At 42.0% G+C, this 27076-nt stretch overlaps 1 protein-coding gene across 1 annotated transcript in view; it reads left to right on the forward strand.

The window, feature by feature from the left end:
• Positions 1–1618: 1618 nt before the first annotated feature.
• The window catches only part of TRA2A (transformer 2 alpha homolog), a gene marked incomplete at both ends in the record, with an annotated part of 29116 nt that continues 3658 nt past the window's right edge, over positions 1619–27076 (forward strand). Inside the window, 5 exons of the mRNA XM_080700942.1 lie at positions 1619–1654; positions 14333–14466; positions 19862–20021; positions 21664–21852; positions 26123–26238. Coding sequence (XP_080557068.1) covers positions 1619–1654; positions 14333–14466; positions 19862–20021; positions 21664–21852; positions 26123–26238 — 635 coding nt within the window. The remainder of the gene's footprint in view (positions 1655–14332; positions 14467–19861; positions 20022–21663; positions 21853–26122; positions 26239–27076) is intronic.

Genomic DNA, 27076 nt, shown 5'->3' on the forward strand with positions numbered 1-27076 from the left:
AAAAAGCCTGGCGTGGTGGCGCACGCTTGTAATCCCCGCTTGTAATCCCCGCACTTGGGAGGCAGAGACAGGAGGATCGCACAGGTTCGAAGCCAGCTGCGGGGGCTGGTTTAGGAGACCCTGTTTCCAAAGAAAAATGTAAAAATAGGTCTGGGAGTGTAGCCTGGAGGTAGAAGGGCAGAACCCCAGTACCACACACAAAAAAAAAGTTTGGTGCAGGGGAACTAAAACCAGGGCTTTGTGCATGCAAGGAACCTATTCTACTATTGAGCAATACCTCCAGCCTGTTAGCCATTTTTATTTTTCTTTAAAGAAATGGCTATATAGGCCAGGCTTGGTGGCAAATGCTTATTAATCCCAACACTTGCGAGGCTGAGACAGGAGGATTGTGCAGGTTCAAAGCCAGCCTCAGCTACTTAGTGAGGCTCTCAGCAACTTAGTGAGACTGTTTCCAAATAAAATATTAAATAGGCCTGGGAGTGTAGACCAGAGGTAGAAAGCCCCTGGGTTCCATCTCCAGTACCACAAAACAAATTTTAAAAGTCTACAGTACTACTAGTAAGGCCCTGTCCACAACCAAATATAAAATAGGGCTCGGGGTATACCTGGGAGGTAGAACATCCCTAAATTCAATCCCCAGTACCAACCACCCACACACAAAAGGAATATGAACAATATGTTTTTATTTTTGGGGTTTTTGTTTTGTTTTGTTTTGTTTTGGTGGTACTGGGGTTCCTGAAAGCCCTTCTACCTCCAGGCTACACTCCCAAACCCAATATATAAATATAATTTTTTTTTTTTTTTGGAAACAGGGTCTCTTAAGCCAGTGAGGCTGGCTCCAAACTAGCGCGATCTCCGCCTCCTAAGCGCGGGGATTACAAGCGTGCGCCACCACGCCCGGCGAACAATGTGTTTTTTGTGTGGTACTGGGGTATGAAACTCAGGGGCTTTCTACCTTCGGGCTACAACCCCAGCCCTATTTTATAATTTATTTGGAAACAGGGTCTCCCTAATTGCTGAGAGCCTCACTAAATAGCCGAGGCTGGCTTCGAACCAGTGTGATCCGATGTTAGCCCTTTTAAGTATTGTTCATAAAGGCGGGCGTGGTTGCCCACGCTTGTAATCCCAGCGTTTGCGAGTCTGAGACAAGAGGATCGCGCAGGTTCGAAGCCAGCCTCAGCTGCTTGGTGAGGCTCTCAGCAACTGAGACTTTGTTTCCAAATAAAATATAAAATAGGCCTGGGAATATAGCCCGGAGGTAGAAAAGCCCCGGGTTCTACCCCCGGTACCACACAAAAAAATAAATAAATGAAAAGGGCAGGCGGCGCCGGCGAGGTCGCGCCGGGGGCAGCGGCCCCGCCCTCGCCCCGCCCCGCCGGCCTGGGGGCGGGGCCTTGACGTCACGGCACGCCGCTCCTGACGTCGCGCCCCGGAGAGGCCGCAGGTTTCTGGCGGCGCGGGCGCCATTTTGCCGGAGCCTGCGACCGAGTGGGAGTGGACGGGGGCGGCCGTTGTTGTCGACTCTCTCCTTCTCCCGCGGTCCAGTCAGCGGGGTGTAGGCCGTCGGCCCTCGAGCCGGACTTGTGCGTTAGCTAGTTGTGGGGAGCGCCTGGCCGACATGAGTGATGTAGAGGAGAACAACTTCGAGGGCAGAGTGAGTACAAAGCCGCGGGAGCCGTCTTCGGCGGCGGCCCGACGCTCGGGCGGACGGGGCCCGGCGCGGCGGGCGGGTGCGGGGTCCTGCGGGCCCGCGGGAGCAGCCTCCGGAGCCCTCGCCACCGCCGCCCGCCTCCCAAGATGGCTTCTGGATCCACCGGCTCCCGCCTCGGCGCCGGCCCGGTACCGGGACGCGCGGCCCCGCCCCGGGCAGCCCCCTCCCCGCCCGGGCGGCCTCAGCTCCGCGGCGAGGCGCGGCCCCGCGCGGGCGGCGGGGGTGCTCCCTGCGGCGGGCTCGGAGGCTCCCCTCGGGCGGAGGCGCGCGGGCTGGCGCGGGGCTAGCTGGGGCCTGTGTCTCCTTGGCTCTCTGTTGCAGTGAGCGGCCGCGTCTCCGTCGGAACCGGCGGCGTCGCGTCTAAAAAGGCGAAAGCCTTGAGGTTGAAGGTGGGACGAGCCCAAGGAAGTGGTTAGTCAACGACCGCACCGACCCTTAGGCGTTCCTAAGACGAGAACTACGCGAGGAGCGCTTTCCCCTTAATGTCCCCGTTTTGCTTTCCTTTCACTTCCAAGTGAGCGTGGAAATGCTTTCACGCCTTATTTTTCTAATTCCTTGTTTGTTGGGCTTTTTCTCTTTCTTTCTCGACCTCTAATGCTTTTTTCTTCCTGTGTGACCTCTTTCATCTAAAAACTGACCGCTCCTTTACAGGTTTTTACGGTAAAACCATTTTTAAAGGAATCTTCTGTCTTAAATAACTTTGCGAGTTTCCTGGCTGAGTATTTTTTAAAATAGCCAATTAGTTTATACTGTTCTCTGAACTCAAAAGGTTTACCTGGAAACTGCAGGCCTTCTCCTATTTCGCTTATTACCCTCCCCCAGGAAAAGAGGGCTCAGAGAGTTTTCATTATTTGGGGTCGGATGAATGTAGACATCACAAAGATAGGTCATTCTTAGCGAAGTGCGCTAGACTTCTTATTGGTGTTTGAGTTTTATTTCCGAAGTTACCGTAGAAGTGGATATAGGTGAAAGTGAGTTAGTGTAAAGCCCGGAAAACAAACCCCAGGCAACACGTTTCGACTGTCGTGTTGGTTTTTTTTTTTTTTTTTTCCTAGTCCCTAGGGGAAACACAAACATTTGAATGTGCTGGAATGGAATTATTTCTCTTTTTTGGAAGTTGAAAGTATAAACACCTGGAATCAGTCGTCAGGAGTTAAGGTTGGATTTTATGAAATTCGAAGTATAGATGTACTTCAACTCGTGCATTTTTAAAACCATGCTATAAAAATATTTGGTGATTGTTGTTTCTTGTTTGAAAACAGTTATGAAAAATCTTGTCCATTATTTTTGTTTTAATGAAATTTAACCAAAACCTTTTTGCTAATGCTTATTTTGGTTTGGTGGACAACTAAGGGGATCTTGACGCCTCCTCTTTTTTTTTATACTTGTTAGCTAGTGGAGGGAATTAGTTCTAGATAATTGCTACCTTGCCCACTTAAAAAGCAACATCGGAGCAATACTTTCAGGCTCATTTGTTACGCCTTTTTGTTTTGTTTGGGTTTTCTAGGTTCAGGTGAATTCGTAATTGGTTAAAGAATTAGAACGCTGGAGGCTTTTTTTTTTTTTAAACATGGTTTACTGATTGCTAGTGCATTTGCTTTTTAAATTACAGTAACTTGGTGGCATGCAGTTTGTAATCCCTGTGCTTGGAAGGTTGAGGGAGGAGGATAGCACAGATTCAAAACCAGCCTCAGCTACTTAGTGAGGCTCTCAGCAACTTAGTGAGACCCTGTGTCCAAATAACATACATACATACATATATATATATATATATATATATATATATATATATATATATATATATATATTAGGGGTGGGACTATATCCTGGAGGTAGAAAGCCTCTGAGTTCCACCCCCAGTACCACCAAAAAAAAAATTACAGTAACTTTTTTCTGCGATAAGAACCAGCAGTTAGATTTTTTTAAAATATGACAACTACCCTGTCCTAGTCTCTGTATCTAAAGATGTCTAAAGCCAACAACAACCTGATTTTAAAGGGGGATTTTTAAATTATGTATTGTGTAAGTAGTTATTCAGATGGTTTTTTGAAACTAAATTAGGAAAAGCACTGATAGGTTAGAATTTGTGTTTTAGGGTTGTGAGGGGTTTGTGGAGTTTTATTTTTATCTAGGTTTGGATTAATGTTTTCCCTTCAGTAGGAATTCCGTTAGTGAGAAGATTGCTTAATACTTGCTATGCCGTTTGCTATATCTACATTATATATGGGATGCATATTAATCCCATCTCAGCAAAATGATTTAGAATTGGATAGGAATGTTCTTCTATACATACCAAAGAAACAGGATTGATATTAGTATTGATATTAATACAGCATTTTAGGATCTACCCCCCCATCTTTGATACTTCTATTTTTATTGCTCATGATAAGTTTGCAAGGGCTGGAGTAATGTTAGCATTTTAGACATTAAATGCTTAAACCCTGCTGGGCATGTGGCACAGGCCTGTAATCCTGATAATGAGTGGGCTGAAACCAGAGAACTTTGCAAGTTCAAAGCCAGCCTCAGCAATTTAGTGGACTCTGTTATGAAGTGAAAGGGAATGGGGATGGAGCTTGGAGGTAGGTACCCCTGGGATTTAATCCCAGTACCAAAAAATAAAAGCTGAAACCAGAAGACTAAACATCCAAAAATCTGAAAAGTCCCAGTGGACACTTTGTTATATAAGCATAGTATGATGTTGTATGTTTTGACTTTTCTGAAGAGCCCTCTGTAGAGTCTCAGACCATTGGTGGAGTTTGTCAAAAAAAGTTACTGAAGTTTAATTTTCCATTTTCAGTTAATGTCTCACTTTAAAGGACTAGAGTAAAAACTTTTGGGGAGAAAAATGAGTGGTTTAGGTAAACTCAAGGGAAAACTCATTGATAGAGCATCTGCCACCTTCTTTGCTAATAAGGGTCAGCTAGATGTTCTTGAGGGAAAGAACTTAGAGTCTAATGTGAGATAACTGTCTACATCCAGTTAAAAATATATAATTAAATGCTGTGTGATAGAATCAATAAAGAATTCAGAAAATGCAGTTGAGCTGGAGAATGGGAAAGCTTTACCAAGGATACAAAACTCACTCTTTAGAGAAATGAATATTGATTGTATAGGTATAGCAGTGGGGAGGTTGTGCTGAAATAGTGAAAGATAGATTTGACTATGCAGTCAAATAATGGGTTTTGAATTCTAAATTTAGGAATTTGGACTTAATCTAATATGTAGTAAGAGCCGGGTGTGGTGGCACATGCTGGTAGGCAGTTCTCAGACAGCCTCAGCTACTTAGTGAGGCCTTTGCAACTCAGTGAGACCCTGTTTTAAAATAAAGAATAAAATAGGGCTGGGGTTTAGCTCAGAGGTAGGATGTCCCTGAGTTCCACACCCAGTACCATAAAAAATAATATGTGGTAAGGAGCTATTTATTAATTCTTAGTCCTGGGGGAGAATAATGGAAATAATTTTAACAAAGAGCAAAAGCACTAGTACAGGAAGCGTAACAAGAAACAACTGGAAATATTTGAGGAGGGAAATTAAAATTAAAATCTGGTCTAAACAGGACAGCAGTGGGATGTAAAGCATGAATAAGAGCCAGTCGTGGTGGCGCAAGCTTGTAATCCCAGCATTTGGGAGGCCGAGACAGGATTGTGCTGGTTCACAGATTGGAAGCCAGCCTCAGCCACTTAGTGAGGCCCTTTAAAACTCAGTGAGATACTGTTTCCAAATAAAGAATAAAAAAAAAAAAAATAGGGCCAGGGGTGTCTCTCAGAGGTAGAATGTCCCTGGGTTCTTTCCCCAGTAACACACAAACACACACACACACACACACACACACACACACACACACACACACAAAACAAATAAGTCAGGTGTGGTGGTGCACATTTGTAATCCCAGCTCTTGGGAGGCTGAGACAGGAGGATTGTGCAGTTTTGAAGCCAGCCTCAGCTACTTAGTGATGCTCTCAGCAACTTAGACCCTGTTTCAAAATATAAAAGAGGTCTGAGAGTGTAGCCCAGAGTAGAAGGCCCCTGGATTTCATCCCCAGCACCGCCAAAAAAAAAAGACAATTTTTTCAAGGAATTGAGTAGAATAGTGGTGCAATTAAAATAAAGAGCTCCTGTTGGTGTGGTGGCACATGCTGTTAACCCAGTGCTTGGGTGGCTAAGACAGGAGGATCATAGGTTTGAGGCCAGCCTCAGTAAGTAGTGAGACCCAGCAACTTGGTGAGGCCCAGTTTCAGAACTAAAAATAAAAATAGTTGTGATGTAGCTCTCAGGTAGAATGCCCCTGGGTTCAATCCCCAGTGCCACAAATAAGTGTGTGTCAATTTAAGTAGGAAATGCCATTTGGAGCTGGGTATACGGCTGGCACTTGAACTGTGATTTTTAGATGTCATCTTAATAAAAGTAATGAATTGCTTGCCTCATATGACTTCACTTTTAAACTGGTTTTGATCTCAAATTTTTAGTGCCCTTTTTAAAAATTAAGAATGGAAATTAAGCTTTAGTATATATTGTTGTACTGCTTATTCTTGCCTTCTTTTCAGGTTTTGTTCTGTCTTGAATAACTGGAATATTTTTAAAGGGCATCTAAAGTTCTCCTGGATTTTTCACCTTCCATACTGACATATGATAGAGTTGGCATAAACCAGGCCCATAATGTCAGTATAAAGTAAAATAGGGCAGGAGTGTAGTTCAGAGGTAGAATGCTCCTGGGTTCAATCCCCAATACTACTTTTTTTTTTTTTTTCCAGGTCTGGGGGTGGAACCCAGGGGCATTCGACCTCCGAGCTACACCCCCTGCCCTATTTTTTATTCTTTATTTTGAAACCGGGTCTCACTGAGTAGCTGAGGCTGTCCGTGAACCGCCATCCTCCGGTCTCAGCCTCCCGAAAGCTGGGATTATAAGACCAATACCACTATTAAAAAAAAATTTCAGCTTTAGCAGCCTGACAAAATTTCTCATCAGATTAGTCTATTGCAAAAGGTAAAGCTTCCTTTCTTTTCATAGGTTCATATTAAACCTGAGTTTTATCTTAGTTTTACTATGATTCATCCAATGATGAATGCTTTTATACTTTAATGTTTTGTTCTTCCTCCCCTTCCCCATTCTCATTTAAACAAAGATTTGTAAATTTTAGGTGACAGTTTTACATTTGAGATTTTCACTGAAGAGTGCTAAATTGTTTAAGTAAAAGGCAGAATTTTGAAAAGGAACAGTGAGAAATTATACCCACAATGCAAAACTGTAATTTTACACATCTGTCATGGGTATTTTACCATTTGTACCATTCCTACGATAAGAATTAAGTTTTGAGATTTGAAACAATAGCAAGAGATTTAAATATTTAGGAATGAGTCATTTTTAAAAAGACAAACTTTGTGGGGTTAATTTTGTAGATAAACTGAACTTATTTATCCTTGGTATAACCTGTAGAATACCAAGTGTGGAATGGCATAAATATCAGCATAATCATTTCCTAGAACCTGCCTTACTGAAAAACCTTTGATATCTGAGGGTGCTTGTCATACAGCTAGGACCTTTATAAAATATGCTAAATTAATAAATACTACTGATTTTTTTTATCACATATCCTAATAGATTTATCAGAACCAAAGTGAGATAAATAAAAAATTAAGTAGAATGATAAATAATAGAGAACAGATGAGGAAAAGGTTGTAAACACTGTAGTTGAAGAGTATAATGAAATGAAATTTAGTTCATCTTTGCTCCTTTTTAAGTTCTTGCTCTATATAGTTGTGTAAAATTGTAAATGTGTTGTGGTATTCACCCAAAATGTGAGTAGGCCTACATGAGAAGTTAGTTTTTCCTTGAAACAAGAGGCCTGTTATCTGACATATTCAAGTTCATAAATACTCCATTACACCAGAAGATAACTTAAGTAGAGATTGCTGTAACTGGTTCTTAGCAGTTAGGTTTTAGTTCCTACCTAAAACCATTTTGTGTGTGTAGGGCGGGGTACTGGGGGTGAAGCCCAGGGGCTTTTCTACCTCCAGGCCATATTCCCAGACCTATATTATATTTTGGAAGCAGGGTCTCCCTAAGTTGCTGAGAGCCTCGCTAAGTAGCTGAGGCTGGCTTTGAACCTATGCATCCTCCTATCTCAGCCGCCCTAAGCACTGGGATTACAAGCCTGTGTCACCATGCCCAGCTTAAAGCCACTTTAGAAGCCAAGTGTGAGTAGGTAGGCAAGGTGGCACATGTTTGTAATTCCAGCATTTGGGAGGCTGGGACAGGAGGATCATGGTTCAAGGACAGGCTCAGCTACTACTTAGTGAGGCCCTTTGCAACTCTTAGAGACCCTGTTTCAAAAAAAAATAAACAATTGGGCTGGGGGTATAGCTGGAGGGGGGTAGGTAGAAAGCCTCTGGGTTACATCCCCAGTACCGCAAAAAAAAAAAAAAAAAACTTTAGTCCTTACAAACTTATTTGGTCTATCTTCAGAATTATCACACTAGCTTTTTGAAGTTAGTTTGTCATGATACATAAGCTGGTAGGTTTATGGGCCACATTTCAAATTTATGCAAAAGATTATAAATTTTGCAAGTTCTAACAAATGATGTTCTTAGTATTCTGTAAAGTATTTAGGTAATCTACTATCTCCTCTTGGGAACATAAAATTATTAAATCACCCCCCCCCCCAATTTGGGATTGAAAGTAGGGACAATCTACCTCTGAGATATATCCTCATCTCTATTTTTTATTGTTTATTTTAAAACAGAGCCTCACTAAGTAGCTGAGCCTAGCCAACCATGAACCTGTGAGCTTCCTGTTTGAGAAGCTTAGGCTGAGACTCTATGATCCTCCTGTCTCTCTCCCAAGTACCCGGATTATAAACATATGCTACCCCATTACCCAAGGTGGGTGGGTGGGTGGGTGGGTGTGTGTGTGTGTGTGTGTGTGTGTGTGTGTGTGTGTGTTTTAAGTAGCTAAAGCTGGCCTTAAAACTGGTCTTAAACTAGCTTTTCAAGTACTGGGATTTCAGATGTGTGCCACCACATTCACATATTTAAATTCAAATTGTATTTTTTTCTTTTGAGGTACTAGAGATGGAACCCAGGGGCATCGAATCTCCGAGCTACATTACCACCCCTATTTTTTAGTCTTTTTTTTAAACAGGGTTTCACTGAGTTGCAAAGACCTCCCTAAGTAGCTGAGATTGTCTGCGAACTGCTGTCTATGAAGGCATTCTCCAGCTCCACCTCCCAAAACCTGGGATTACAAGGGTGCACCACCACCCCTGGCCTATACTTATTTCTATGGGAATCTTGTGGGTGTATGGTGCTGGGGAATTGAGCCGAGAATTGTTCTACCTCTGAGTTATACCTCTAGCCCTGTCGTGTGTGTGTGTGTGTGTGTGTGTGTGTGTGTGTGTGTGTGTGTGTGTGTGTGTGTTTTGTTTTCTTGGGGGGGTAAAAGGTTTATTGGAAGCAGCAGGGAATGGGGAAAGGTGGCTGAACACCCCCAAAGGGGCTGGAACTCTGGGTCCAGCAGCTGCCTTCAGGACAATACTTGAGAGTAGCCCAAGTCAAATTGCCTTCAGTTGCAGGCTGCTTTCTTTCAGAGTCCACGCGATCTGCCAGAAGAGAATAGGAAAAGAGGCAGAACACCACTTGGGCTGTCGGGTCTTCTGGTGTCCAGTAGTTGCCTTTAGGTCACTACCTGAGTGTCGCCTGAGCCAAGTGCCATCAGTTGCAAATTACTTTCTCCCAGAGTCCACGCGATCTGCCAGAAAAGAGGTGCAGGTCATTCCTAGGGGCCCTGGTCAGCCTTGATGTCCAGCAGGGGCCTTCAGGTCGCTACTCGAGAGTAGCCCGAGCCACGTGTCCTCAGATGCACTCTGCCTTCTCTCAGGGCTAACACGACCTGCGAGAGAGAGAACAGCTCCCCAAAAGGCGAGGGGAGGGGTTCCCGAGAGGGAAAAGCCCCTATGTATTTGTTTTGAAATAGGGTTTTGGGCCAGTCTGGTGGTGTACACTTGTTCTTCTATTTATTTATTTTTTAATTTTTATGTGGAATATACTGAAAATGGCATACATTCAGGCTGTGCTTATAATCCCAGTATTTGGGAAGCTGAGACTCAAGGATTGCGGGTTTGTGGTCAGTCCCAGGTACTTAGTGGGGCCCTGTTTCAAAATAAAGAATAAGAAATAGGTCTGGAGGTTTAGTTCAGAGGTCAAAGGCCCCTGGGTTCTATCCCTAGTACCACCAAAAAAAAAAAAAAAAAAAGAAAAAGGTTTTAGTAGGTTGCTGCGAGTCTCACTAAATTGCTGAGGCTGGGACCAAACCTGTGATCCTTCTGTCTCAGTCTGGGATTATAGGCATGAACTGTCATACCTGGCTAAGCAGCGTATTTTTAATTGTTGTTGGACCTAGGAGTCAGGGTTACAAAGGATTTGTAGAATTTCTTGGCCAGACAGCTATAAGAACAGGTCAGTAGTGAAATAAGCAGATACTACCTCTTCAGGATTTCACAGAGTTAGTTGTAAAGGGCCTAAGTAGCTAAGGCTGTCTGCAAACAGATCCTCCTTTCTCAGCATCCCAAATGCTGGAATTACAAGCCTGCACCACCACACCCAGCTTTTTATAATTTAAAAAATTTTTAGCAGGGTAAGCTTGGTGTGGTGGCACACACTTGTAATCCCCATGCTTGGGAGGCTGAGACAGGAGGATCACACAGGTTCAAAGCCAGCCTAAGCTACTTAGGCTCTCAGCAATTTAGTGAGACCCTGTTTCCAAATAAAATATAAAATAGGTCTGGGAGTATAGCCCGGAGGTAGAAAGCCTCTGGGTTCCACCCCCAGTACCACCAAAAAAAATTTTTTTAGCAGGGTGTGGTGCTGCACACTTGTAATTCCAGCATCTGGGAGGCTAAGACCGGAGGATGGTGGTTTGTGGACAGCCTCAGCTACTTGTGAAACCCTCTGCAACTTAGACTGTCTCAAAATAAAGAATAAATAATAGGGCATATAATAGGGCAGGGTGTGTAGCTCAGAGGTTGAATGCCCCTGGGTTCCATCCCTGGACCCGCCCCCCCCCCAAAAAAAAAAAAACAAAACGTTGAAACTGGGCATGATGGTGTGTGCCTGTAATCTTAGTACGTGGGAGGCTCAGATGAGAGGATCCAGGTTCACACATGGCCTCAGAATTTAGGCCTTCTGGCTGGGCGTGGTGGCACACGTTTGTAATCCCAGCATTCAAGAGGCTGAGACAGGAGGATAGCAGTTCGCAGGCAGCCTCAGCTACTTAGACCCTCTGCAACTCAGTGAGGCCCTGTTTCAAAATTTTAAAAAGGGACTAAAAAATAGGGCTGGGGATGTAGCTCAGAGGTGAAATGCCCCTGGATTTCATCCCCAGTACTGCAAAAAAAAAAAAAGGGGGGGGGGGTTCTGCAATTTAGTGAGACCCTGTTTCAAAATAAAATAGGGCTGGAGGTGTATAACTCATAGGTAAAATGCCCCTGGTTCCAATCTCCAGTACCCCCCCCCCATACACACAGTTTAAATTAAAATTTTAAGTTAGACACGGTGGCACACTCCTATAATTCCAGCACTTGAAAGGCTGAGACAGGAGGATCACAGATTTAAAGCTAGTCTAAGCAATTTAGCAAGACCCTCAGCAACTTAGCAAAACCTTGTTTCAAAATAACCTATGAATAACCCTGTGTTCAATAGTAAGTACCACAAAAAACAACTTTCTAAAAATGTTAAGATATTACTGAGTTAAGTGATAGTTTTGAGCATCTATTTAAAATTTCATTTATGAAGAAAAGCTTGAAAATTAGAAATAAGCTAGATGTGGTGACACATGCTTATAATCCCAGTACTTAGGAGTCTGAGACACACAGGTTCAAGGCCAGCCTCAGTAACTTAGCAAGACTTTGAGCAACCTAGCAAGACCCTGTCTCAAAATTTTTAAAAAGGGCTGAGAATATACCTTGGAGGTAAATGGCTACTGGGTTCTGTTCCTGTACCACTAAAAGAGAAAAAATTAGAAATACACACATATTTGGACAATTACATCTTCGTCTTGTACTTGAAATCTTCAAATAAACTTTACTTAAGCTGGGCGTGGTGGCGCAAGTTTGTAATCCCAGCATTTGGGAGGCTGAGACTGGAGGATTCTTGTTCGCAGACAGCCTCAGCTACTTAGGTCCTTTGCAACTCAAACCCGATTACAAAATAAAGAATTAAAAATGGGGCAGGAGTGTGGCTCAGAGGTCGAATGCATCTGGGTTCCATCCCCAGACCCACACACAAAATAATACTTAAGAGTAAAATTAAAGGTTTATCAAATGTGTCTTTCAGCATAAAGCCTTTTAATATGTATCTATGACAAAGATGTGTTCGCAGATACTGTTCCAGCCACTGCTATTCAATGAATGTTTTGCCAGTGTCTATTTTTTATAGAAGATATTCTTGCCAATTTAGTTACTGAACCAGCCTGTGAAGCTTCCATTACAAGTAAATTAGCTACACCTTTTTCTTTAAGCATTGAACATGCTGCTCCAGGCATGTCTTCAGGAATTTAGAGTATCTAAAATGTGGTAAAAGAACCAGGTGTGGTGGTACACGTTTGTAATCCCAGCACTTGAGACACTGAGACAGGAGGATTGCACAGGTTCGAAGCCACCCTCAGCTACTTAGTGAGGCTCTCAGCAACTTAGACCTTGTTTCCAAATAAAATACAAAATAGGTCTGGGAGTATAGACCAGAGGTAGAAATCCTCTGGGTTCCGCCCCCAGTACCACCCCCAAATAAATAAATAAATAAAATGTGGTAAAAGACCAGTTGTACCCAGCTAAAACACAAAAGGTTGGCATTGAACACAGAAAAGGCAGTTTATTTTTTTATGCTAGGCAGCAAGCACTCTACCACTGAGCCACACTCCTATCCCCTTTATAATTTTTTTTTTATCTAAAGAAAATGGACAGGGTTACCAGCAATATTACAGTTGTGGATAAATAAGTCTTTTGACATTACAATTGAAGGGAAATTTTTAAGAAAGTTGTTGAGATTTGTGAGTCTTAGGGCAGAAATGAAAATTGACGTGAAATTACTTTTATGAAATTGGGATATTTTCATTTCCACTCCCTGTTTTCAGAAACCAGTCAGTTTTGCAATAAAGGAGATATAGTCACTGAACGGGGGACCACAAGAGTGTACAAATGCATAAAATTCAAAAGAAGTGGGATCAAAGATAGAGACCATGATACAAATTTTGTGAAGTGGCCTTTATGAAAATACATGTTAAAATAGGGTTGGGGGTGTGACTCAGGTAGAATGACCCTGGATTCAACCCCAGTCCTGCCAATAAAAAAGAAAATACATGTTTTAGAAATTAAGCCAAGGAGGAAACATTAAAAATGTTATGCTGCTTCTTTCCCCTTAGTTTTTCCAGTATGGGTGTTTGTCTTTGTTGTAACATCTTTCTGCTTAAGTCAGAATAAGCAAAGATAGTGATCAAACAAAATTGGGACATGTTGGCAATTTTGCTAATTTATGAACTTCTTTGATCCTTGGCATATGTGTGCTATAATGTGTGAATTTAGATAGGTTTGTACAGCTATTTATGCCTGGGATTCTTTGCTTTAACTACATCTTCTTATCATGACTTAGTGAAAGTTTATTCTAAGGTTAGCAAACCTATAAAATAGTGGAAACTTGTTAGGTGAAGGAGGAAATTACAGTTAATGTTAGATCTGTTTGAATTAAATATATAAGGGTTGTTCACATTTTAGAAACTAGAATGAAACCTGAAAGGGGAGGAGGGTTAAGAGTATGGTTACCAAAAAAACAAAAAAAATTTAGAGAAATTTAGTAAATTCTCTTTGTTAGAAACTACACTTCTGAACAATTTTAAAGACTATAAAATTGTTTTTTTTTTTTTAATTAGTTATTTGCACTTTACCTGCTGGCTTTTCCATTTGGTAGATAACATTCTGAACTCCAGCAGAGTTTTATAATCCCCACGTGCTTAAATATACTAAATGTTCTTTTTCCATTAAGGTTAATGTTCGTGAAGAAATTGAAGAGTTTTTTCCAAGAATGTGGAAGATAAATCAAGATAAAAGAAGGCTAATGAAAAGTATTAAAGATCAGAAAATTAAAATTGAATGGGGGAAAAAATTGAACAGAAGATTGGTCAGATAGAAGCACTTGAATATTTTTTAAGGCTATTTTGAATTGTTTGAATTGGGGAAGAATACACGAAGTATGAAAAATGAAAAACTCAATGAAGAATGAAGAGAAGTAGAAAGCAAGAGTGAAGTAGAATTAAAAGAATCTGGAAGAATGAATGGGTCCTAGGTTAAGTAAATGTATGGTTTATGTTCCAGTGTCTGTATGATCAAGTTGTAGATGAATTTGCATGATTACTTAGTTTAATAGAGAATTGGTGATCTGGTTCAAGTAGGGAATTATTGAGGACAGTTAGCAGTATTAACAATGGGTTATTAATGAGCTGAAATTTTTTCTGGAGGGTGTTGCCTAACCATTTGTTTTTCAGGAGCAATCAATATAAAAAATTACGGTACTTTAAATGTTAGGTGTTAGGCATCTACGTGACCAGTGCCATTTGTAATACTGTCTTCTTTGTTAGGAGTCTCGCTCTCAGTCAAAATCTCCAACGGGAACTCCTGCTCGTGTAAAATCGGAGAGCAGGTCAGGATCTCGTAGTCCATCACGGGTTTCCAAACACTCTGAATCCCATTCTCGATCAAGATCAAAATCCAGGTATGTGTGTTTAAAGTAATACTTGAAATGCTTTCTGTGGGTTTTTTACAGCAAAGGAATTTTAAGCCAATCTCCTTTTGGTTGGTTGTTTTTTGTTTTGTTTTGTTGGGGTTTTTTGTGGGGGGGGTTACTTGGGGTGGAACCCAGGGGATTTTTACCTCTGGGCTATACTCCCAGACCTGTTTTGTTAATACTTTTTTTTGGGGGGGGGGGACAGGCTCGTTAAGTTGCTGAGAGCCTCACTAAGTAGCTGAGACTGGCTTTGAGTCTGTGTGACCCTTTAGCCTCCCAAGCGCTAGGATTACAAGCGTGTGCCACCAACGCCTGGCTTGGTGGTGGTTTTTTGTTTTTGTTTTGTTTTTATGGTACTGGGATTGAACCCAGGGGCGTTCTACCTCTAAATAGTATTCTCAGCCCTACTTATTGCTGAGGCTGGCCAGGCCTGATGGTGCATATGCTTGTAATCCCAGTATGTGAGCAGCTGAGACAAGAGAATTATAGTTTTGCCGCCAGCCTCAGCTGCTTAGTAAGGCTTTGCTCAGCTTAGTAAGGCTCTGTTTCAAAATAAATAATAAATAGGGCTGGAGGTATAACTGAGAAGTAAAATTCCCCCTGGGTTCAATCTCCAGTACCACAAATAATAAATTGCTGAGGCTATTCTTGAACTAGTGTTCCTCCTGTGTTAGCCTCCAAAGTACTAGATTATAAGTATGCACCACCACGCCTGGCTTGGCTGCTTTTTGTATAGCAATTTCACCAAAGGCTAATAAAGTAAAATTTCTCAGATTGCAGAATTTAGAAATAAATGGCATTATAGATAAAGATGCAGATAAGAACTTGGGGGGGGCAGGTTTGGGGTGAAACCCAGGGGCATTCAACCTCTGAGCTACACCCCCTGCCCTATCTTTTATTCTTTATTTTGAAACAGGGTCTCACTAAGTTGCAGAGGGCCACACTAAGTAGCTGAGGCTGTCTGCGAACCACAGTCCCCAGGTCTCAGCCTCCTGAATATTGGGAATACAAGCATGTGCCACCAACCTGGCTGCAGATAAGAACCATTTACTTGCCCAATTAATTGGATACTACCTACCAACACAAATTGGTTATATATTTATTGATTTGAATGTGCTTGGCATTTGAAGATTAGTCCTAAGTTTTCGGGTTCAGTGGTGTCATAAGCCTGTGATCCCAATAACTTCAGAGGCTGAGACAGGAGTGTGGCAAGTTTGAGGCCAGTTTGGACAAACCTAATGAGACCCTGTCTCAAAATATAAATAAGTTAATTAAAAGAGTTGGGGTTGGGTATTCAGCTCAGTGGTAGAGCACCCCTGGATTCAATCCCTGTTACCACCACCAAGAAAAAAAGGCAGTATTCTCTATTGGAGACATGTGTGATTAAGTACAAAGAAGATTGTGTGGATAACTTGTTATATCAGTTGATTATCAGAAGGATTTGAAAAGCTTTTAGGATTTACATTCCTGCTGGGAATTATGGTGTACACTTGTAATCCTAGTACTTGGGGGGGGGGGGGGGGCTAAGACAGAAGGATCTCAGGTTCTTGGCCATCCTCAGCTACTTAGGCCCTCTGCAACTCAGTGAGACCCTGTTTCAAAATAAAGAATAACAGCCAGGCGTGGTGGTACATGCTTGCAATCCCAACATTTGGGAGGCTGAGACAGGAGGATCACAGTTCACAGGCAACCTCAGCTACTTAGTCCTTCTGCATAGAATGTCCCTGGGTTCCATCCCCGGTAGCACAAATATATATAGGGGCGGAGGGAGAGAGACAGACACATGGAGGGAGGGAAGGAAGTAGGGCTGGGGATGTAGCTTGGCGGTAGAATGCCCCTGGGTTCAGTCCCTGGTAACACATAAAAAGATTCACATTGCTCTACTTAGGATGGAAAAAATAATCCCCATACTTTCTTTGTGATAGATGAACCAGAAAGAGTTGGGAAGGGGAGGGGTTATTCACATTCCAGCTGCATGCTTTGAATCTCTGTTCAGATTGAAGATGTAACCAGAGCCCTACCACCACCACTGGCAACAACAAAAATGCTAATGAACTGTCACACAGTTCACTGTTTCAGATGGCTAAGATGTATTGGGGTAAAGAGCTTGTAGAAATCTGGACTATTACTTTTTGAGTAGAGATGGAGTGTCATTGAATAGTCTTGTAAAGGGATATGAGACAGAACAGTAAGTTACAAGGGTATGTCTTTCTTGAGGTGTATATAGCCATCGTGTTTTCTCAGTTATACCCAGGTTCTAGCTCGTGCTCGACTTAATATTAAACACTCGAATATCTAATTAAATACCACTGACCTTTTTTTTTTTTTTGGTACTAGATGTTGAACACAGGGCATTTGACCTTTGAGCTACACTCCAAGCTCTATTTTATTTTGAAACAGGTTTTACTAGGTTGCTGAGGCTGGCTGCGCACCTGTGATTCTCCTGTCTTAGCCTCCCAAGTACTGGGATTACAGGCATGTACCACCATGCCTACCTATTTTCATTTCTTTGATGTTATTTGTCATTGTCTATTTAAGGTAAAGAGAAGGCAGAAACTTCTAAACATTGCTGTTTAAAAGTAACAGTTGAGCTGGGCATGGTGTGGCACACGCTTATAATCCCCGCGCTTGGGAGGTGGAGACAGGAGGATCGCGCAGGTTCGAAGCCAGCCGTGCTGGCTAAGAGACCCTTTTTCCAAATGGAAAAAAAAAAAAAAAAGAAAAGAAAATAGATCTGGGAGTGTAGCCCAGAGGTAGAAGGGCTCCCAGGAACCCTAGTACCACCAAATAAATAAATAAATAAAGGAATAAAAAATAGGGCAGGGGATATAGCTCGGAGGTAGAATGCCCTTGGGTTCCATCCCCAAACCCGCAAAAAAAAAAAAAAAAAAAAATGTTCCAGACAAGGTCAGGTGTGGTGGGTACCACCTGTAATTCCAGTACTTGGGCTCAGGCAGGATGATTGCAGGTCTTAGGACTAGTCTCAATAACTTGAGACTCTGAGCAGCTTAGGCCCTGTTTTAAAATAAAATAGGGCTGGGAGTGTGTCTCAGGTGGTATGCTCCTGGGTTCAATTCTGAGTACTACAAAAAGTCTGAATGAGTTAAAGACCAGCCTAGAACACTTGTGACTTTTTCTCAAAATAATAAATAGCCAGGCGTGGTGGCACACACCTGTAATCCCAGTACTTGGGAAACTGAGGTAGGAGGACCACAGGTTCAAGGCCAGCATGAGCAACTTGAGCCAGACCCTATTTATTTGTTTGTTTGTTTGTTTGTTTGTTTGTCCCAGTACTGAGGATGGAACCCAGGGGTGTTCTACCCCCGAGAGACACTCCTAGCTCTATTTTTTATTCTTTATTTTGAAATAGGGTCTCACTGAGTTGCAAGGGCCTCACTAAGTAGCTGAGGCTGGCTACGAAACACGATCCTCCTGTCTCAGCCTCCCAAATGCTGGGGTTACAAGCATGCGCCACCATGCCTGGCTCCCTATTTCTTTCTTTTTTTTTTTTGGTGGTACTGGGGATGGAACCCAGAGGCTTTCTACCTCCGGGCTATACTCCCAGACCTATTTTATATTTTATTTGGAAGCAAGGTCTCACTTAAGTTGCTGAGAGCCTCACTAAGTAGCTGAGGTGGGCTTCGAACCCGTGCGATCCTCCTGTCTCAGCCTCCCAGGCGCGTGGATTACAAGCGTGCACCACCACGCCTGGCTACTGGCTCCCTATTTCTAAATAAAAAGAACTGGGAAGCTAGGCATGGTGATACATGCCTGTGATCCCAGTACTTGGGAGGGTGAGACAGGAAGAGCACAGGTTTGAGGCTAGCCTCTGCTATTTAGTAAGACTCTCAGCAACCTAGCAAGATCACGCTTCAAAACAAAAAGGACTAGGATGTAGCCCTGATGCAAAAAAAAAAAAAAAAAAATGTGCCCCTGGGTTCAATCCCCTAGTTCCAAAAAAAAAAAAAGAGGAGGGGGCTTAGGGTTATAGCTCAGAGGTAGAATGCCTCTGGGGTTCATCCCAGCACCAAAACAATAAAATAAAAAGTGTTGGGGATATAGTTCAGTGGTGAAGCATTCCTCAGGCTCATTCCCAATACTGCAGTAAAAGTGTTATTTGAAAAGTAGGTTGGGCTATAAGCCAGGCGTGGTGGCGCACACTTGGGAGGCGGAGACAGGAGGATCGTGCAGGTTCGAAGCCAGCTGCTCTGGCTTAAGAGACCCTGTTTCCAAAAATAAAATAGGTTTGGGAGTGTAGCTCGGAGGTAGAAGGGTTTCTAGGAACCCCAGTACCACCAAAAAAAAAAAAGTAGGTTGGGCTATAAGTTAGTACTGCTAAGGAAAATGGGAATCTATTTGATTTTCTTTTTTTTCCTAGGACTAGGTATTGAACCCCAAGAGCATTCTACCTCTGAGCTATACACCCTCAGCCCTATTTATTCTTTATTTTGAAACAGTGTCTCATTAAGTTTAGGTGGGCTTCACTAATCTTTTAGATAGTAGTATACTTATTGTTTTCTTTTCCTCTCAGAAGCCTTTATTCAAGAATTTATACAATGTTATAGCCAAGCATAGTGATGTATACCTATAATCCCAGTACTCAGATCTTGAATTTGAGGCTTGTGCACTGTAATTGAGCAAGACTGTTTCAAAAACAAAAAGGGCTGAGAGTAATCACATCTCATCTTTTTGTCAAAGAACCTTTGTACTTGCTTTTTCTCAGAATACTTTCTCCTTACCTAGCAAATCCTATGAGGTCTTTGTCTCCCAGCTTTATTGTTACATAAAATCTTTTTTCATTAGTTTTATTTTCTTCCCCCTTTGATTCACCTGCCCTCCCTTTATGCTGGGGCTTGACCCCAGGCCCTCAACATGCTAGGCAAATGCTCTTATCACTGAACTGCATCCCATATCTTTTTGAATTTTTAGGCAGAGTCACATGTAATATTTTTCTTTGGAAACAGGGTCTCTTTAAGCCAGCGAGGCTGGCTTCAAACCTGCAGGATCCTCCTGTCTCAGCCTCCCAAGCGCAGGGATTACAAGCATGTGCCACCACGCCTGGCTTTTATCTTTATTTTGAAACAGGGTCTTGCTAGGTTGATGAAAGTCTCACTATTTGCTGAGGCTGTTTCTGACCCTGCAATCCTCCTGTCTCCATCTCCTGTACTAGAATTGGCAAGTGTGCCCCACCATACCCACCTTGATTATAGTGTTGTAAGAGAACATGAAGAGCATCTTCCCTCCTCCCCCAAGTATAGTGCTTGATTCCTATTACCACAAAAAAAGAAAGGAAAAGCAGGATGTCTGTATACATTCTTGGAATCCAAGAAAAGGTGTTAGACATTTGTTCTTGTATTTTTACCTTGATTTGTTTTTCTCAAAGGTCGAGGTCAAGAAGGCATTCTCATAGACGCTACACTCGATCCAGATCTCACTCTCACAGGAGACGATCTCGAAGTAGGTCATACACTCCAGACTACCGGCGGCGAAGGAGCCGAAGCCACTCTCCAATGTCTAATCGGAGGAGACATACAGGCAGCAGGGTATGTGGTGTCAAATTGATTAGAAACTGGGTGCAGTAGTGTATAACTGTAATCCCAGTACTTGGGAGGCTGAGAGGAAGACTGCAGGTTCTAGACTAGTGTGTAGTAATTTGGTGAGACTTTGTTTCAAAATAGCTGAGTATATAGCTCAGAATACTCCTGAGTTCAATCTCCAGTAGGAGAAAAAATGCAGAATTAATCTTGAAAATAAAAAGAGACCTTTTATGTCATGGATATGCTACTAAATGAAGTGCCACTATCTTAGCTAACCTATACATTGCATTGTAGCCACTACAAAGGGAGCATTATTTCCTTGACTTTTGAGTAGTTTAAAAAAACAGTAAAGTGAACCCAGTACTTGGGAGATTAAGACAGATGGATTGCAGGTTCACTACCAGCCTCAGCAACTTAGCAAATACCTCCACAATTTAGCGAGACCCAGATTCAAAATTAAAAAAATAAACAAATAAAAGGACTGGGGGTATAGCCTGGAAGTAGAATCTCTCTGGTTTGAATCCCCAGTACCACCAAAAGATGATTACAGTTAAGATTATGCATAAATTGAGATGAGTTGAGATTGAAATACATTAAAAGTTTTACCACATTGGGGAAGAGATAAGAAACCCCCCCCCCCCAAATCTAGTAATGCCAGCTAATACTTTGCTTCAACTCCTGCCATCTCCCTGAGATGAATAGCAAGTCTTGGATGTTGAGGTGTTTGTTTTTGTTTGATAGCTGGCAGAGCCCAGGTCTCAACCAGGCTGCCTGACACTGATGTTGTGCTTATCAGCTGTCTTATGCTCTGCTTCTCCTCTGTGATACATTCAATTGTGGTGACATATGTCATTATTTAATGATGTTTAAAGTCTTTACGTTTCAGCTGGGCAAGGTGGCATATGCTTATAATCCCAGTATTTGGGAGGCTCAGGAGAAGGATCGCAGGTTTATAGCCACTGAGGACCTTTTTCAAAATAATAAAAAAAATAGAGCTGGGGTATAACTCAGAGGTAGAATACCCCTAGGTTCTGAAAAGAAGAAAAAAATCTTTACATTTAATTTTAAAATCTGAATTATAGAACATTGAAAGAATATCCTTGCTAAATAATGAAAATCAAGCTGGGCATGGTGGTGTACGCTTGTTAATCCCAGCACTCAGGAAACTGAGACAGGAGGATCACAGTTCGAGGCCAGCCTCAGCTACTTAGTAAGATCCTTTGCAACTCAGACCCTGTTTCAAATTAAGTAAAAAATAGGGCTAGGGGTGCCTCCCGGAGGTAAAATGCCCCCTGAGTTCCATCCCCCATACTGGAAGCAAATAGAGAAAGGAAGAAAATTGAGAGTTGTAAATCATTGATTTTAAGTCAGATTAAATACTGATCTATCAGGGATAAAAAGGATGAATTCTTGGGATACATTTTCAATATAGCTGGACTAGAGGTAGAAATATTTTTTCCTCAGATTATGGCTAGAAAGTGTATTTCAAAGAAAGTCTGAATGGTCTGAACTGTAAGAAAAGTTTGGCTGCTTTAGTTCTCTTAAAATCTTATTTCCAAATTACTAGAAACAATATGTTCTATGTAGTAGGTGAAGTGTTCTAAGTATTACTGTTTTATTTAAAGCTTAATAACATCTTTATTAATAGGCAAATCCAGATCCCAACACTTGTCTTGGAGTGTTTGGCCTCAGTTTATATACAACAGAAAGAGATCTTCGTGAAGTATTTTCTCGATACGGGCCATTGAGTGGTGTCAACGTGGTTTATGATCAGCGAACTGGGCGATCACGGGGATTTGCTTTTGTTTATTTTGAAAGAATAGATGATTCAAAAGAGGTAAATTTATTTTAATAATTTTCATTTAAAATTTTATATATGTATAATGATAGTAATGAGTCACTATTCAGAGTTAAGGAAGGACCAGGTATGGTGGTGCATGCTTGTAATCTTAGTACTTGGGAGACTGAGACACAAGAATCACAGGTTTAAAGCCAGTCTTGGGAGCTTAGTGAAGCTTTTAGCAACTTGTTTCCAAATACAAAATAGCTCTTTTACTGGAGGCCCCTGCGTTTCATCCCCAGAACAAAAAAAAAATTAAGAGTGTGGTAGCACAAACCTGTAATCCTATTACTTGAGATGCTGAGACCGGAGGATCAGAGATATGAGGATAGCCTCAGCAATTTAGCCATGCCATCTACAACTTGAGGCCTTGTTTCAATATAAAAAATAAAACCAGTTGGGCACACACTTGTAATACCATCATTTGGGAGGCTGAGAGAGGATCTAGGTTTGCGGACAGCTTCAGCTACTTAGTAAGGCCCTTTGCAACTCTATGAAGATAGGGCTGGGGGTGTAGCTCGAAGGTAGAATGCCCCTGAATGTTACATCTCCAGTACCACAAAAAAAGCCAGGCATGGTGGCACACACCTGTAATTCTAGTACTTGGGAGGCTGAGACAAGAGGATCACTTGTTCAAGGACAGTCTCAGAAAGTAATGAGAGCTCTCATCAACCTAGTGAGACCCAGTTTCAAAATAAAAATAAAATGGGTTGGAGTATAGCTCGGAGGTAAAATGCCCCTGGTTTCAATCCCCATTGCTATAATAAATAAAAATAGGGCTGGGAGTGTAGTTCAGAGATAGAACACTCCTGAGTTTAATCCCTAATACCAAAAAAAAGGTGTAATTCCCATTTCTGTAAGCATTTATCTCCTCTAACTCTGACCTGACACCAAAATCAGGCCCTTACAAGAAAAGTGAGCACAGTTTCACTTTGTAGCTTATAAGCTTTCTGGTCCAAGTGTATCCTGATTAAAATCTGGCTTTGTAAAGTGAGCTATATGTGTTTAAGTTAATGGAAAAAGTAAAACTGTGTCACTCTGGTTTTTTGTTTGTTGGTTTGTTTGTTGGTACTAGGGGTGGAACCCAGAGGCTTTCTACCTCCGGACTATACTCCCAGACCCATTTGATATTTTATTTGGAAACAGGGTCTCACTAAGTTGTTGAGAGCCTCACTAAGTAGCTGAGGCTGGCTTCGAACCTGTGTGATCCTCCTGTCTCAGCCTTCCAAGCATGGGGATTACAAGCGTGCGCCACCACGCCCAGCTTCAGTGTGGCTTAATTCACACATGGGGATTCACATGGGGATTATGCTTGGAAGGCTGAGACAGGAGGATCACACAGGTTCGAAGCCAGCCTCAGCTACTTAGTGAGGGTCTCAACAACTTAGTGAGACCCTGTTTCCAAATAAAATATCAAATGGGTTTGGGAGTATAGCCCGGAGGTAGAAAGCCTCTGGGTTCCACCCCCAGTGCCACACACACACACAAAAAAAAATGAATAAGCCACACTGATGGCTCTGAACAGTTGATTATTTATGTCTGTAATTAGCTCCTTATATATAGATACAGAATTTTTATCACTCTTATAATTGAACAGCAGTGCATGAATTCATACTTACGTATAAGCAGTCATGACAATCTTTCAAAAATACAAGATTGTATTGGCATCCAGTGAGTAAGTAGACACTTAGAATCCTAAATTGCTCTGAGCATTGTGGTACATGCGTGTAGCCTCAGCTGCTTGAGGAGGATCATTTGAACCTACAAATTTATGACCAGCATGGGTAACATAGCAAGACTCTGTCTCAAAGAAAAAGAAAAATCATCTAATAGCTGAGCATGGTGGCACATGCTTATAATCCCCATACTTGAGGGGTGAGACAGGAGGATCAAGGTTCGCTGCCAACCTCAGCTTATTAGACTGTCTACACCTTAGTGAAATCCTGATCAAAATAAAGAATAAACTGGGCGTAGTAGCGCACGCTTATCCCCGCACTTGGGAGGCATGGCGGAGGTTCAAAGCCAGCCTTGCTGGCTTAAGACACCGTGTTTCCAAATAAAAATTAAAAAAATAGGTCTGGGAGTGTAGCCCAGTGGTAGAAGGGCTTCCAGTAACCCCGTACCACCAAAAAAAAAAAAAAAAGAATAAATAAATAGGACTGGGGGTATGAGGTAGAATGCCCCTGAGTTCAATCTCCATTACTACACACAAAAAGAAAAAAAAACTTAAAAACCTACAATGCACAGGATGGTCCCCCACTACTAATAGCTTGGCTATTAGTAATTTATAATAGTGCTATTGAGAAACTTTGAATGATTTTGTGTGTGTGTGGTACTGGGTGTTGAGCCCAGTGCCTCTGAGCTATACTCCCAGCCCTTTTTTTTTTTATTCTTTCTTTTAAAAAATGGTCTTGCTGAGTTGCAGAGGGCTTCACTAAGTAGCTAAGGCTGGCACGTGAGCCTGTGCACCACCATGCCCTGCTCTGAATGATTTTTTTTTTGGTGGTACTAGGGATGGAACCCAGGGGCTTTGTTTTCTACCTCTGGTCTATACTCCCAGACCTATTTTATACTTTATTTGGAAACAGGGTCTCACTAATGAGCTGAGGCTGGATTCAAACCTGCAGTCCTCCTGTCTCAGCCTCCCAAGCACTGGGATTAGTGTGCACCACCATGCCCAGTGCCCTGAATGATTTTTATCAGTAATATTTTAGGCCAGGTGAAGTGGCTACTCTTAGAAGACTGAAACAGGAGCATTGCAGGTTCAAGGCCAGCCTCATCAGTTTAACAAGACCCTGTTTCAAAATATAAAGGGCTGGAGGTGTAGCTTGGAGGTAGAATATCCCTGGGTTCAATCCCCGGTACCACATAAAAGAAAACAGCAAAATAATACTTTAGTTTCTAAGTAATTTATATAATAGGCACTTTGATGTCTTTGTCTGCATCATGACATTTTTCATTTTTACATATTTGTGATTTCTTTATTCCTGTTCTCAACTTAAGAGATATAGGTAAAAATTTGGAAGTATTTGAGATATGACCTAAAGTAAAAGCTGAAAAATGAAGAACAAAAACAATTGCTTTTCATGTGTAACTTGCCTTGGCTTTTTTTTCCCCCCCTCTTTTATAGTACTAGAGATTAAACCCAGGGTCTTTCTACCTCTGAGCTACACCTCCAGCCCTGTTTTTTATTCTTTTATTTTGTAACAGGGTCTCATTGAGTTCCAAAGGGCCTCACTAAGTAACTGGGGCTGGCTGAGGACCTGGGAATCCTCCTGTCTCAGCCTCCAAAATGCTGGTATTACAAGGGTATGGCACCATGCCCAGCTAGAATAAGGTCTTTAGAGAAGTCTTAAGTTGAAGTATTTATGAATTATATTAAAATCTTGTGTCTTGAAGTCAGGCCTGATGTCCCATACCTGTAATCTTCATACTTGGAAGACCAACTGATACAGGAGGATCATAGGTTCAAAGCCAACCATGTTAACATGACTGAGGCTGTCAACAACTTAGGGAGACACTGTTTAAAAATAGCCGGGCATGTGGCACATGCTTGTAATCCCAGCATTTGGGAGGCTGAGACCAGAGGATAGCAGTTTGTGGACAACCTCAGCTACTTAGTGAGGCCCTCCGCAACTTAGTGAGACCCTGTTTCAAAATAAAGAATAAAAATAGGGCAGGGGATGTGGCCAGAGGCCAAGTGCCCCTGGGTTCTTCCCCTCAGATCCTCAAAAAAATAATAAAAATTTTTAAAAATAGGGCTGAGGGTATAGCTCAGGGTTCAATATTCAGTTCTCTGGTACCAGAAAAAATATTCTTATTGGTTGATTCTCAGAAAAGGGCTGACAGGTGTTAACCACAAATGTGTGTTTAAAAGCTCTTATTCTTGGTTGCTTACTGAGTCTTATCAGCAAACTAAAAAAAGTAAAGGAGGATATTATAAGTGATAATTAAAATTTAGCTCACAGACTCTAATGTTTTGACATCAGTCTTTGTAAACGAAATGGCTGAGACTAAGGAATTATGAAACACAAAGTTTAAAGGGATGAGTGGAGAGGGTAACTGAGTCACAAATGGGAAATTATGTAGGGGAAATTACATAATTTTCACTCTGAGCTGAATACATTTAAGTTTGAATCATGTTGAGATCTAAAAATGTTTACAGTGAGATTATTTGGATTACAAATACTTTGTACCTAATTTTAAGTAATTATTACTTAAAAGCTAGTGAATTATATATGACTTTCTATGCTGTTCTCATTTCTAGGCTATGGAGAGGGCAAATGGAATGGAGCTGGATGGTAGAAGAATTCGTGTTGATTATTCTATTACGAAGAGGGCTCACACACCTACACCAGGAATCTACATGGGCAGACCAACTCAGTAAGATAACACATTTCCTAGGGCTAGAGATATACTCAGTACTGGGACACTTGTTTAGTATGCAGGAATCCCTAGTACCAGACACATAGAAAATAATTCTAGCTGGGCTTGGTGGCGCACGCTTGTAATCCCCTCGCTTGGGAGGCTGAGACAGGAGGATCGCACAGGTTCGAAGCCAGCCTCAGCTACTTAGTGAGACCCTGTTTCCAAATAAAATATAAAATGGGTCTGGGAGTATAGCCCGGAGGTAGAAAGCCTCTGGGTTCCACCCCCAGTGCCACCACCACCAACAACAAAAAAGTAATTCTAATTTTTTTAGCTTGAGCTAAACAAGTACCAGAAATGTGTACAGAATTTTGATTAATAGCTATGTGTGGTTCTCTGTACCTGTAATCCTAGTACTTAGGGAGCTGAGACCAGGAGGATTGTGGGTTTGAGGCTAGCCTCAGCAACATAGAACCTATTTCAAAATAAAATAGGTCCAGGTGTGGTGGTGCACGCTTGTAATCCCAGCATTTGGGAAGCTGAAACAGGAGGATTGCAGTGGGCCTTAGCTACTTAGTGAGGCCCTTTACGACTCAGATCCTGTTTCAAAAAATAAAGAATGAAAGATAGGGCTAGGGTGTATCTCAGAGGTAAAATGAACCTGGGTTCCATCCCCGGTACCACACAAAAATAAAAGAATGCCGGCATGGTGGAGCATGTTTGAAATCCCAGTGCTCAAAGAATAAAAGCTGGGTGTGGTGGTACACACTTTAATCCCAGTACTTGGGAGACTGAGACAAGGAAGATCGCTGTTGGAAAACAGCCTCAGCTACTTAGTTAAGCCCTCTGCAAC

This window comes from Muscardinus avellanarius, assembly GCF_963383645.1.
Source record: "Muscardinus avellanarius genome assembly, chromosome: 9".
Classification (NCBI taxonomy): domain Eukaryota; kingdom Metazoa; phylum Chordata; class Mammalia; order Rodentia; family Gliridae; genus Muscardinus; species Muscardinus avellanarius.